The 13,086-nt window shown below is 36.7% G+C and overlaps 1 protein-coding gene across 1 annotated transcript; it reads left to right on the forward strand.

The window, feature by feature from the left end:
• Window positions 1-1,783: 1,783 nt before the first annotated feature.
• On the forward strand, window positions 1,784-6,398 carry LOC113228172 (facilitated trehalose transporter Tret1-like). The gene is made up of 3 exons (XM_026461395.1): window positions 1,784-2,204; window positions 3,897-4,032; window positions 5,040-6,398. Exons 1-3 carry the CDS (start codon window positions 1,878-1,880, stop codon window positions 6,347-6,349), a joined length of 1,773 nt encoding a protein of 590 aa, XP_026317180.1. The 5' UTR covers window positions 1,784-1,877; the 3' UTR covers window positions 6,350-6,398.
• Window positions 6,399-13,086: the final 6,688 nt, after the last annotated feature.

The following is a 13,086-nucleotide window of genomic DNA, read 5'->3' on the forward strand; positions in this document are numbered from 1 at the left end:
ATCGCAGTCTGGATAGACACTCCAGTGATTCCACCAAACCTGAAACCAACTTGCGCACCAACGCTAATCAAGAATAAAATTACGGAAAAAAGACGTTTTTTTTTAAAAGAGCATATCACCAGTCTTGTCTGTCTTCTCATAAAACTGCCTTAAATAGGGCCATTAAGGAGTTGACAAAATTACTGCAAGACACCGCAAGCGAGTCTCTCAAAACTAAGCTCGAACACTTGACTCCGTCGGGTAAAGGTGAATATTCTCTATGGAAAGCTACACAAAACATAAATAAACCTCAGCAATCATTTCCACGTCTTCAAACAGGATTAACATGGGCGCGTGTGTATCGGACAAAGAAAGCAGAGGCTTTTGCGGTACACCTACAATATGTCAGCGTCGTCTGCTCTAAAAATGATGATTTGGAATTTGACACCATTCTCGCTTATAGCTTTGCCTCCCCTTAAAACTGCTTGCTTGGTGTGCTTGGTGTTCATAACTACAGTGTTTAACTCCACATTGAGAATTGGTCATTTACCAACTGCCTGGAAGGTATCACAAGTAATAATGAATACACAAGTACGGAAAACCAGCCTATGGATGCACTCTTATCATCCTATCACCCTCACACCTCTGCTGTCAAAGTTGTGGGAAAAAATGTTTTTAAATTGTTGTGAAAAGAAAGTAACCTAATCCCACAACATCATTTTGGGTTCCGTGAACAACACTCCACTATCCAACAAGTCCACCGAGTTTACCAAAAAATTAGACAGTGTCTGGAAAGTAAAGAATAGTCTTCCGCTGCTATCATCGACGTCTAACAGGCTTTTGATCGTGTAATTAATAATTGTGTAAATATTGTGTAAAATTAAAACTCTACTTCCTCACTCGATTTATCCCATAATCAAATCTACTTTGACAACAGGGTCTACCAAGTAACACATTGTGAGAGAACATCTGCATTTTTCAACCGTCGTGCGGGCGTGCCGCAGGGATCTGTACTTGAAATACAATAAGGTTTATTTGCATTGAATAGGTTATTTACAGGATGGCAGTTATTCCATTTGAGTTCATCTATTCAGCCACTAAACTAAAGCATGCAAAATTAAATTCTATCTTTTAAGTCATTGACTTACAAATAAATGGACGACGGGTCTAATACAAAAACCACGAAAAAAATGTCCCAAGTCAACCTATTTAAACGTAGTGACATTTAAAGGAATATGAAAAAGCTAAAACGTTGAATTTAAATTGTAATGTCAACGCAGTACTGTCTAATTTTGCTTGCTTCGCTGTCAGTTGAACAAACGAAGACTAGAGCGTGAATGACGCTCTGTATACGATTTTAACGTCCTATAAGTTCGGACACTTTTTAGCGCGGACCGACGTCCATATAATTGTAAGTCAATGTTTTAAGTAGTCATTTACATTATAATATTCTTTTTTAACTAGGTATTTATACAGTTCAGTTGTCATTCTTTTAAATGTCAGATTTTTTATTTCAATTGGTAGTCTATTATAAATTTTCATGCACATGTAATATGAACTTTTTAAGCAGAGTGTAGATTTAGGTATATTTTCAACAACAAGTCTGTCTGGGTTTCATTTTGCGCGTGGATTAATTTCTGTTGATTTTTGACAAATTTACAAACTTCATAAATATACATGGAAGGTAAAGTCAAAATATTTAAATTCTCGGACAGCAGCTTGCAAGATTCCCGTGGGCCGATGCCGCACACTCCTCGTATACATCTTTTTTGAGTTATAAACGCTCGTTCGACATAACATTGCCCCATATGACTAATCCATAACGCAGAACCGACGCGATGTAGCCGTGGCAAGCGAACAAACAAATTTTTTTAGAAGTAATTTGTCTTAACCTTCGAATGACGTATACAAATCTGTTCGTTTTGCTACAAACTTGGGCCAATACTGTACAACATATACACATGCGACTTACCTCAATCCCCCGACGTTGCTATCGCAACATTGCTGATGATGCTGCTTTTCTGTCGTGCAGTTCCAACCCCAGCGTAGCAAGTGCACAACTACAAAGGCAACTAGACGCTACCTCTGCCTGGTTGAAGAAACATATTACCTTCGCCCTGAGAAGAAGCGACTGTTCACCTGTGAAACTTGGAGTAGATAGCCTACCTAAAACTTCATGCGCCAAGTACCTGGGCTTTTACCTTGACCGCCGTTTGACTTGGAAGGTACATATAAAGCACAAAAGAGACGAACTCAATAACAGATTCAGAAACTTGTTATGGCTTCTGGTTAGACAGTCCGCCCTGTCTCTTAGTAACAAGCTCATCACTGTGCCATATTGAAGCGATATGGCTCTACACACTCTACAAACAACATCCTTCGAACTATCAGTGGTGGCACATGGTACACCAGGAACACTGAAATTCACGAATTCCTGGAGATTTCAACGATTGTAGAAGTGATGGACGTATATAGACGTAAACACCGGGATCGGCTCAATGCTCATCAGAGTCCTCTCGCTAAAGCACTGGTTGATGGTGGCTGACTGAAAAGACAGCCTGAAGGAGACGTGTTCGATGATTAGGAGAGGCTGAAGCAGTGGCGTCCTCGCTCTCAAACGCTAACATCACTCAAACAATTTAATTATAGTCTGGCGACTAATTGTAAATAATTTTTTTTTTAAACTTGGGAAAACAAGTGGACATCTGAAACGCTACATCAGGCGAATAAGTTGTTTTTTATGTTACCAAGTGGCAGGACGAACAAGTCGTGCGTCTGGTGGAAAGCGGCGCGCCTGTCCACAACAGTTGCAGTGCCACTTAGAGCTTTAAATCACAAAGATCTGATGGGCACTGCCACTGCGCCCGTCCCCTGTAATTTCACTAAGTTGCCAAGTCTCATTGTATTAAACGTTTTTTTGCAGTATACATTAGATATAGAACCGTTTACACAATGCTCAAATTACTGCTTGCCGACAGAAAGGTGGCAGACAAAAAGGTGGCAGTACTTCTCAGGACGAACTTTTTCACAAGGAGCTCTATTGCTTCTAAAGCTTCTTGTAAAAGAGCTGAGCTAATCTAGATGGAGGAAGCCACAGCCTTGTCAACCCTCGTTATATATTTTCGAACCACACTAAATCTTTTCAACAGAATATTATAGATTGACCTTTTGGACAGTAGTCTATCGTCGAAATTCCCTTCGTATCCCAAAAGATACACGCTATTACTTTCCCAGCTCATTTCATCTCCGGACACCCAGATTCTATCCACTGTTTTGATTAATACTTGGAATCTGGTGTATAATGGTGAATATGCGTAGTTGCTCGAGAATCAGTTACCCACTTCCGCTGTCATGAAACTTGCGCGAAGAAGGCCATTATTGTTGTCACAATAACCTCTTCTACCTTTGACTTCGGAATAAACAACCGCCTCTACGTTAAGTGTCACCTCATTTGAAAGTAATTAGTACTTCATTATTTTTTTATAGACGATTTTACACATTTTATGGTTGTTTACATAGCATGTTGTCAATATAAAAAGTCTTGTCCAAGTTAAAGTTAAATAAAAGTTTCGTTTAATTAGTTAAGTTTTTAAATAAAGCTTTTGTAAATAAAAAGATAGAAGCTTATCTAGATCTCAAGACGGCAAACTGCCAACCACGATACCAGACAGCCTTCAACAAAACAGGGAAGTTGGCTGCTGTTGGCTGCTGTAATCGCAGTATTGTAGTGAAGATCCGTTCAATGTTCTCTATACCAGAAACAAGTAGTCTATTGGGCAAGAAATATAATGGTTGCATGCTACTACGATGCCAGATAACACACAGACAAACACCGTCAACAAGTGACAGACCAAAATAGGTAGACAGTACGTACTTATGATATCATATTTAATGTTATATCGTTGTGCTAATTTCAGTGCTTCATAACAGCGGGCGTGTCTCTGAACATTGTCGGCCACGGCTGCGTGATCGGGTTCAGCGCAGTGTTGATCCCCAGTTTGCGGCGACCCGAGTCACACATTCACGCCACACCGGCAGAAGAGTCATGGATCGGTACGTCATATCAGATAATAATTAAATAATCAAAACGTGTTCATAAGCATATCATCTTCATCCACGCCTCAGAGCAGGTATGATGGCAAACGGCAGAAACACTTGTCCAATAACAAAGAGAATAAACAGGAGTTGCTCATATCTGGCGATAATTCAAGTGTCCAAAAAAATCTTGAATATGAAACCAATGTACAACAATACAATCAATGGCATGGAGATTACCGTTTGCTAATTTTCTCCTGACAGTTATTTTAATTTGGTCTTTTTTGTGATAAATATGAACACGGTGTTGCGAGCAATGTTTCAAAGTGCCTCTGTGGCCGAACGGTTACCATGTGTTACCATACCCGGACTGCGACGCTGAGGTCCCAGGTTCGATACCCGGGCCGGGGGAAATATTTGCATGGCCTACATTTATTTCTCTCGTGAGTTTGGGTATAATTTGTGGTTGTCCATGGCAGCCGCGATACTAGGTTTTCCTAATGAGGGTCCTAGCAGACTTGGGGCCCACTCCAAATCCTAGCCCGTGAAATATTAGAAAAAATCTCCGCCCGCTCTGCCTCCATCTGTGTCCATGGCACCGTGAGTGTGTGCGTTATTATTATTATTATTATTATTAAAACTAATTTTATTTATTTCTGTTCCTACTTTGAAAGCTATATTATTATAATCAATTATTTAGTTTAATATGCTTATTACTACTTGCAATAACTATCAAATTTATACAAAATAAGATACCAATTTGATTTGGGTATAATCAATTAAAAAACAAAATGGCAACACTAAAAGATATTGGTTGGGTTTAAAGAAAAAAAAAAAGTAGATACGGAAGTGTAATACCAGGCGAAAGGCTTTTTTTTTTCAAAAGATACATGTATTTGCATTTTTTTAAGGAAATATTGTATATGATCACAGTTAATGTGTGCTATAAACCTACTATTTTATTGTAATAATAAATAATAAATAATAGTATACTTTTAATAACTGATATCTTTATCAAATTCCAGCATCAGTGATCGGCTTCGCGCTCATCATGGGTAACATCACAATCACCCCATTGATGGACACGCTCGGCCGCAAGAAGTGTCACCTCCTCACCATCATCCCCAATATGATCGGCTGGATAATGCTGCCTCTAGTCAACAACGTTGCTGGTCTTATCATAGCTAGGCTCCTACAAGGACTAGCCATGGGTATGATTGGACCGTTGGGATCTATTATAATAGGAGAAATGACAGATCCCAAAAACAGAGGCGCCTTTCTTACTTGTGTTTCCCTGTCGTTAACTACAGGAGTTCTGACTTCACACACTTTAGGGTCTTACTTCAGCTGGCAATGCACAGCTATGATATGTTCATTTGTGACCTTCACAAGTTTAATCTTGGTCATTTATAGTCCAGAATCACCATCCTGGCTGATTTCTAAAGAAAGATTTGAAGAGGGTCGAATAGTTTTCCTACGGTTAAGAGGAGAAACCGTACAGCAGGAGGAAGAATTAGAACACATGATCTCAGCAAAAAAGATGGTCAGAACATCTAGCGTTGAAGGTGTAAATTTATCCTTCGGAAGAAAATTCCGAAGGTTCTGCAGCTACCTTCGCGATGCTTCGCGAAAACCTGAATTCTACAAACCAATCACCGTCATGTTCTTAACATACACCATGTTCCAATTTGCTGGTATTAATGTTATAAGTTCATATGCAATGGATATTATTACACAAGTTGTAGGACCTGAGGCTAATGCCAAATTCTGGATGGTTGCGTTAGATATAGAAAGATTTATTTGTAATGTTCTTGCTATATTCTTGGTGAGAACAATGAAACGGCGTTTCTTACTCTTCAGTACTGGCGGTTTATGTATTTTCTGTTACTTGGGTAAGGCGTACTATGTATTTGCAAAACAGAATAACACACTACTGTTTGATGGTCAGTGGATACCAATAACATTAATTGCATTATATATGTTTTCTTTAACTGTGGGTATTTCAGCAATTACTTTTGCAATTCCGGGGGAAATCTTTCCACTACAATACCGTGGTTTGGGAGGAGGATTAAGTATATTAGGTTTATCTTTAAATTTCTTTATAGCTGTCAAATGCTTCCCAGTGTTAAATGGCAGTATCGGATTGCCTTTAACATATTGTCTTTACGCTGGTATAGTTTTATTGTGCCTTACAGTCATTTGGTTCATGTTACCTGAGACCAAAGATAGAACTTTGCAGGAAATCGAGGATATTTTCAAAGGTATTCCTCCTAGGAATAGAAGAAGTGCTCAGACAGGTGACGATCATACGAATGCGGCGCCGTTAGTCAAATAAAAGAAAAAACAAAGAAAAGAGAAACAAAATTTACTATTTTTTTTAAGTCTCATTTTCTTATAATTTTTTTTTTGTATTATTATTTTAGTATTTTATTGTAATCGGGAGAGCAGAAGTCGATTGTATTTAATATAATGTTATTCATTTTGTATGAAAAATATTTTTATTTAATTTGACGCGTTAGCGCTGTCCTTATATATTAGTTTATTATATATTATTATTATATTAGTCATTCCATGCAATGAAATTAATCTTACATAAAATTGAGTCGATGAACACTACAAAAATGATCAATTCTATTTATTTTTATTTACCAAATAATTGACTACGCCATTATATTTTTATTCAATCAAAAGATTGTTTTATTACTTTATTTGTAGCAGTTTTTAATCGACTTCAAAAAAGGAGGAGGTTCTCAATTCGACTGTATGTTCTTTTTTTTTTGTATATGTATTACGCGATAACTTCGGTATTTGTGAACCGATTTTGATGATTTTTTTTGTTGGAAAGGGGGTACTTCTATAGTAGTCCCATTTCATTTTGAAGAAAATCATCCACCTCGAAAGGTGGCTGTTCACGCATGAAGATACATTTTTATAAATAGCGCCTAACTTTAATTTAGGAGCAATTACTTTAATGGTTGATTTTGCTATTTCTCCAATTCAAGGCGTTTTTCTCTCGATATACTTTGAGTAGCGAGAACCGATTTTTATTATCTCTGAACTAGGGGATATTTCAATAAAACTTAGCAAATAGACGTAATTCCACGTACTTTTGAGGTCGGTTTTTTTAGTACTCTGTACTGAGATTATTTATCTGTTAACTTATTGTTAACTCTTACAGTAGAAAAACTAAAACCTCTCTACGAATGTCTTTTTAAATATATGGGAGCGTTTAATGAAAAATTTCGGATTTTTCTAGTTTTATTTTTCAAGAGTTATTAATGTCGGTTTACTCGTTAGGTAACGTACTTTCGATATCAGTTTAAAGCTTTTTGATATCTCTTATATTTATGGAATAATCGCCTGGCACACTTAACGATTACACCTTGTATAGTGAGTGTGCCGTTGAAGCTTTAACGGATAAATTACAGATCAACGTTATGAACAATTATTTTTTCTGCTCCTGTCAATTATAATTGTATCATAAAGGAGCACTTTTTAGTTTTGAATCAAAATTCTTTTGTCTATAGGTACTCGCCACTGAGCTGAAATATTTCATCGTTCTGTACACAGAACTTTTACGAGTTTCAAAACGACGAGTTTGAAATAAAGATAATTTTTTCTACTCCTTTTAATCTGTCAATTTTAGTTCCATAAACCATATCCTATAGGCGCTCTTTTTGGTTCTGAATCAAAATTCTATGTCTATTGGTACTCGCCACTGGCCAGAAAATTTTCATTTAAGTTCTGTCCACCATCTGTCCACAGAACAGTAACGAGTTTCAAAAAAAGATAGTCGTATTTTTGCTAATTAAAATATCAAATATGGCGCTACTCAAACGCTATACTGCCTCCTGATTGGTTAAATTGGCCTAAAAGTCTTGCAACCGGATCATAAATCTCTTTAAAACAAAATGATTGGTTAAAATATATGCGGTACTGGAAAGGGGGGCAAGACGGGGTGACGGGCAAGACGGGGCACTCGGTTTTCAATTATGAACGAATTGACCAAATACAATCGCTTTAACGCCAGACATCGTACTGCCATGACAGCTGTTAGTAACAAGAATGACCGAGTCGTGAAACAACTTATTTTGTCTGTTTTCGAAAAGAAAAATGTCTTAGCAATTTGGTACCGAATTTTAGTTTTACTTACTACGTGGCCTTTGGACCAGTAATACCATTTCGAATTTGATTTAAACTTAGTATTAAGTGTCAATTATTACGCCAACAGATACGCACTTATTCGTTGACATATCGTGTATTGTTTTGTTAGTATTTACTTAAATTAAATTTGGCTTGAAAGGGCAAGATAACCCTACCCACAAAACGGGGTACTTTGTACCCACAAAGTACCCCGTTTTAGTTCCCAACAAATAATGCCCTTCCCAGCAACACAAAAAACTTCTTGTACGATTAGAAAATGAGGAAAATCCACAGTCATTACTTCCTCACGACAAAACGACAAAAAGAAAGTAGCTTGCGGAAGAGAATAAGCGAAAGAAAAAAGAAATTAAATATTAAAAAAAGTTGGAAAAAATGTGCAACTAAAACCAGAAGAGTACCTAAAAAGAAAAAAGTAACAATATCATTAAACGAAAACAACGACTGTGATGTTGAAAATACTCCTTGTTTATATTGTAGTGGTCGCTATTTGGATTCAAACAAAGGCTGGCTACTTGTTCTGTTTGCTATAAATGGGCTCACTGTAGTTGTACTGGCATAGAAGATGAAGATGGTACGATCACATGCGAGTTTTGTCAGATTACTGAGTATTAAATTAAAGTGGTTGTTTTATACCCCATCTTGCCCCTTAAGTATACCCCATCTTACCCCATGGACGGGGCAAGATGGGGTGATGTTACTTTTTCTGGTTTATGATTTTTTACGTGTTAATTAAGTTAAAACGGTTTAACTATTGAAGACTGATTCTCAAAGGTGATTATTAAAATAAATAAGTTTATATAGAAACATCATTGTCAGTTTTATTGAGCTTCAAACGTTAAGTGCCCCATCTTGCCCCCCTATCTCTTTGGTTTTTTGTTTTGTAGCGTTTCTTTGGCTTTCGTTTAAATATATGAAGAGGTTGTGCCTTTGCCTACCCTAATATGGGGTAAAATTTATTTAAAAAAAATTGCGTTTATTGCTATTGGATTTTTGACAAAGTATACATTAAATATTGGTTCAGTTAAATAATTTTATTGACTCGTAGAATGTATATCGTATGCAATCATAATTAGGTCTTAAAATCTCGTAATTATTACTTAGGCTTTGCCGAGTGGCGTAAATACGGTACTAGACTATAAGAAATTCAGTAGAATAAAACTCAATACGCATATTTTTTTTAATTACCTGACTTTCATTCTAAAGGTGCGATTAATGTGTTAAGGTAAAAGAAAATTTAAAAAGTTTTATGTTTATAAACGGCTATTTTTGCATACGATGTGCCATCTCTTTTGTTAGTGACAAGTAATATTATACTAAAATTAGCATTACTTCAGTGTCAAACGTAAGTATACAATTATTAACTTTTTTATTAACAAAACCGACCTCAAATGGTTGTGGGATTACATCTATTTGTCAAGTTTTATTGAAAAAACCGGATCCACCCCCCAATTCGTCACCCTTAGAGGTGGAATATTTTCTTAAATTTTTTTTATCTACTCCCTTTCGAACCAAAAAAGAATCATCACGAAGAAAGAACATCTATAAGAACATAAAGCGTTTTTGACCGCTTTAATAAGTATGGGACTTCCCTTACACAAACGCGTGCGCATGCGTTCAAACTGTAGCGTACGTGAACACACTGCCGTTAGATTACGCACGCGATCACACGTTACAGGACATCGAAAATCAGTTTTTTGAGACTGTTGAAAGAAATGGATTGGGTATGATCCCCATTGGGCCACAGGGTACCGCTTCGTGAATAGATGGTTAGGTTATTAAAGTAATTCAACTTCAAGTTATAATCGCGGCGTTTGGTTGCGGAACGACGATGTCTTACGAATCAAATGTCAACTCAAAGAGCACATTCTAAATCTACAAAACACGTCTGGAACAATTTTGTGTAATGCGCCTCAAAATACAAAATTAAAAAGAAAAAGCAGAGTCAATCTTTGTTGGGACATTAGCTGAAATTTGTGTTATGTTTCCTACTTAATTATATTGTTTCATGTTTAAGTTTTTATTTAACTCGCGTCCACATTTGTTTTTATTTTATTCATATATTTTTATTTCTTTTAATCGGCATTTTCGAAAAGGGTCCACTGAAAACCAGCGCTGTGGCCCTGCCGCAGTATTAGCTGAGTTGGGTCCTTTTCAGTGCAATAATACACTTTTAATAATAATTATTAATATTGTACTCCACGTGTATTGTGCTGAATAAATTACATTTCTTTCTTTCTTTCTTTCTTTACAAATGCTGCTAATCTTCTGTGATCCTAATCTAATCCTTCAGTTGCTTTTTACGAAACATTGTGAATATTGAGTCATTCTTTGAGTAGCGCCCTCTATAAATAACGACGTATGTTTTAATTCCTACTATGGCCACCAGAGATCGCTGTTGCACATGCTCAGGTATAATAAGGGCGTTTGTGCACTGCGTCCAATCCGAATCCGAGAATATACAGATCTAGAAAAGTCGGACTGACTTCAATTGTCGCTTGTACTAGTGCACAAGTCACTTGTACCTATTGTACACCGAAAGATCCAAATTACTGGTCATTCTGGTGTGGCATGCGATGTTTAAGTTGTAAGTCGTTTGTTAACTTTTGGCATTATTATTGTATGTAGGTACACAAGAGAGAGAAAGAGTTCTGAGTAGACTGACTCTTGATGAACCGACTGTTCAGTGGAACATTTTATAATGACCAAGATAAATAAGGAAAGATACCAAGAAATTTTATAATAATTACCGAATCAGTGTGTCTACATTTGACTTCGGTCACATATAGTGATCCGAATTGAAGGTATGCTCTACTTCGGAAGACGGAATTCGGATTTTTTTATGATGTTACTACGTGATGGGACGAACAAGTCGTGCGCCTGATGGTAAATGACACGCCTGTCTATAACCGTTGCAGTGCCACTCAAAGCTTTATATCGCTAAGATTTGAGGTGCACTGCATCTGTGCCCACCACCCTGAGACATAAGTTGAAAACTCTTATGTGCCTGTAATTGCACCAGCACCCTTACCCTTCAAAACCGGAACGCAGTAATTTACTGCAAACATTACTACTTTGAGGCAGAAATAGGTAAGGTGGCAGTACTTCCCTGGACAAACTCTTTCGCAAGGTGCTCCACTGCTACGATTTAATGTGCAATTCATCATATAAATACAAATATGTTTACATCGTACTGCCATTTCCGGATGCGGAACTGATAATCGAATTCAGTGCGCAAGGGCTTTAAAGGTGTAAACAGAATGAAGTAATCATGGAATTAAAATGAGCATCGTCACAATCATTGTGCGTACACACGATATGTCTAAAATTATCAAATGATAATTTATTATTTTCGAAATTATCTCGACGTGGAAATTCTTGTTTTTTTTTTTGCCGTATCACAGAAGTAATATCTCCGATCGACAACAGATATAGTTGATTATGAACAGTATCCACGTCTCTTATCACTTTAATGTCGGTTTTCAATATAAGATAAGGGAGCGACAATGAAAATGAAGGATGTATTCTATTACGTTTTACGACTAGACCGATAATAACGAGATCACCGAAATGTGGGGTGTGGCCTCCACTTAAATAATCCTAAGATTATTTTGCCAAGCTCGTAATAGGGCAGGGTAATTGAAGTCTCGCAAACAACTTGAAGCGATTGGATTTTTGTGACATGTCGTTTCCAGTACCCACTCTATCATAGTATAGTCAAGTGGGGTAAGAGGCACATACTTTAAATCCAAAAATTAAGTGTTCATTGTAGGTATCAATCTACGAGGAATAAATATGAATTAGCTGTTCTCGACACTCATCATCACAAAGTCACAAATTCGTTTAAGGGCATTGACTTACAAATAAATGGACGACGGGTCTAATACAAAAACCACGAAAAAAATGTCCCAACTCAACCTATTTAAACGTAGTGACATGTAAAGGAATATGAAAAAGCTAAAACGTTGAATTTAAATTGTAATGTCATCGCAGTACTGTCTAATTTTGCTCGCTTCGCTGTCAGTCGAACAAACGAAGACTAAAGCGTGAATGACGCTCTGTATACGATTTTAACGCCCTATAAGTTCGGACACTTTTTAGCGCGGACCCGACGTCCATATAATTGTAAGTCAATGATTACAATATTTAATTTAAACATCTTACATCGAGACTACTTGCAAGACCTAAATGGGTCACTATCACGGATTTTTGTCGTACAAGTACGCAGTAGCTGTATAATAATCTTCAGTATAAAGTTTTTGTTTCACAATAGTTTTAAACCTCGTAAATGGCAAATTTTGAATATTAATCAGAATCTTATTATAGAAGCGTTATACATTTCCCCTTAAATGTATGTTTTGTGACATTATGACGACGACTTTCAATAACAGCAAGTTTTTTTTATTTCTCATAGACATTAATGTTATGTTTGTCACTATTTTTCTTGATAATAATAATAAGGCCTGTTAGACCTAGAGACTAGAGAGGCGAGAGTCTAAAATAAATATTCAAAATAATAATAAATAAATAATAGACAACAGCACATACATTCCATTATGGAAATCGGAAACAACGACAGTACCACAAACACCCAGACTCGAGACAGTGTTGAAAAGTTCGTTTTTCTACATTGACCAGGGGGCCAATCGCGCTATTTTCGCAAGGTTTAACCTTACAACATTTGAGGTTATGGTTTTGGTTAATTAATGGTTCTACCGACGCACAAAATGCAATCGCGCTATCAGTTTTAATGAACCTAAACCTCAAATTAACCTCAAACTATAACCTCGTATTAAATTTTAAGAGACGTGCCTTGACTTCCTAAAACCGACTAAATTTTACCGTAAAACGCACTGAAATGTCAATATCTACGAATTCAAGTCTATAAAAGAGCGATTTAAAAAAGTGTGT

The sequence above is a fragment of the Hyposmocoma kahamanoa genome, unplaced genomic scaffold (genome assembly GCF_003589595.1).
Source record: "Hyposmocoma kahamanoa isolate Upper Pololo Valley unplaced genomic scaffold, ASM358959v1 224, whole genome shotgun sequence".
Taxonomy (NCBI): domain Eukaryota; kingdom Metazoa; phylum Arthropoda; class Insecta; order Lepidoptera; family Cosmopterigidae; genus Hyposmocoma; species Hyposmocoma kahamanoa.

What these genes read in the sequence shown, in the direction of transcription:
- LOC113228172 (XM_026461395.1), top strand. Translation starts at nt 1,878, where the DNA reads ATGACGTATACAAATCTGTTCGTTTTGCTACAAACTTGGGCCAATACT. An exon ending in ACCGCCGTTTGACTTGGAAG is followed by an intron (nt 2,205 to 3,896) that starts GTACATATAAAG and finishes TGCTAATTTCAG; the next exon opens with TGCTTCATAACAGCGGGCGT. An exon ending in GGCAGAAGAGTCATGGATCG is followed by an intron (nt 4,033 to 5,039) that starts GTACGTCATATC and finishes ATCAAATTCCAG; the next exon opens with CATCAGTGATCGGCTTCGCG.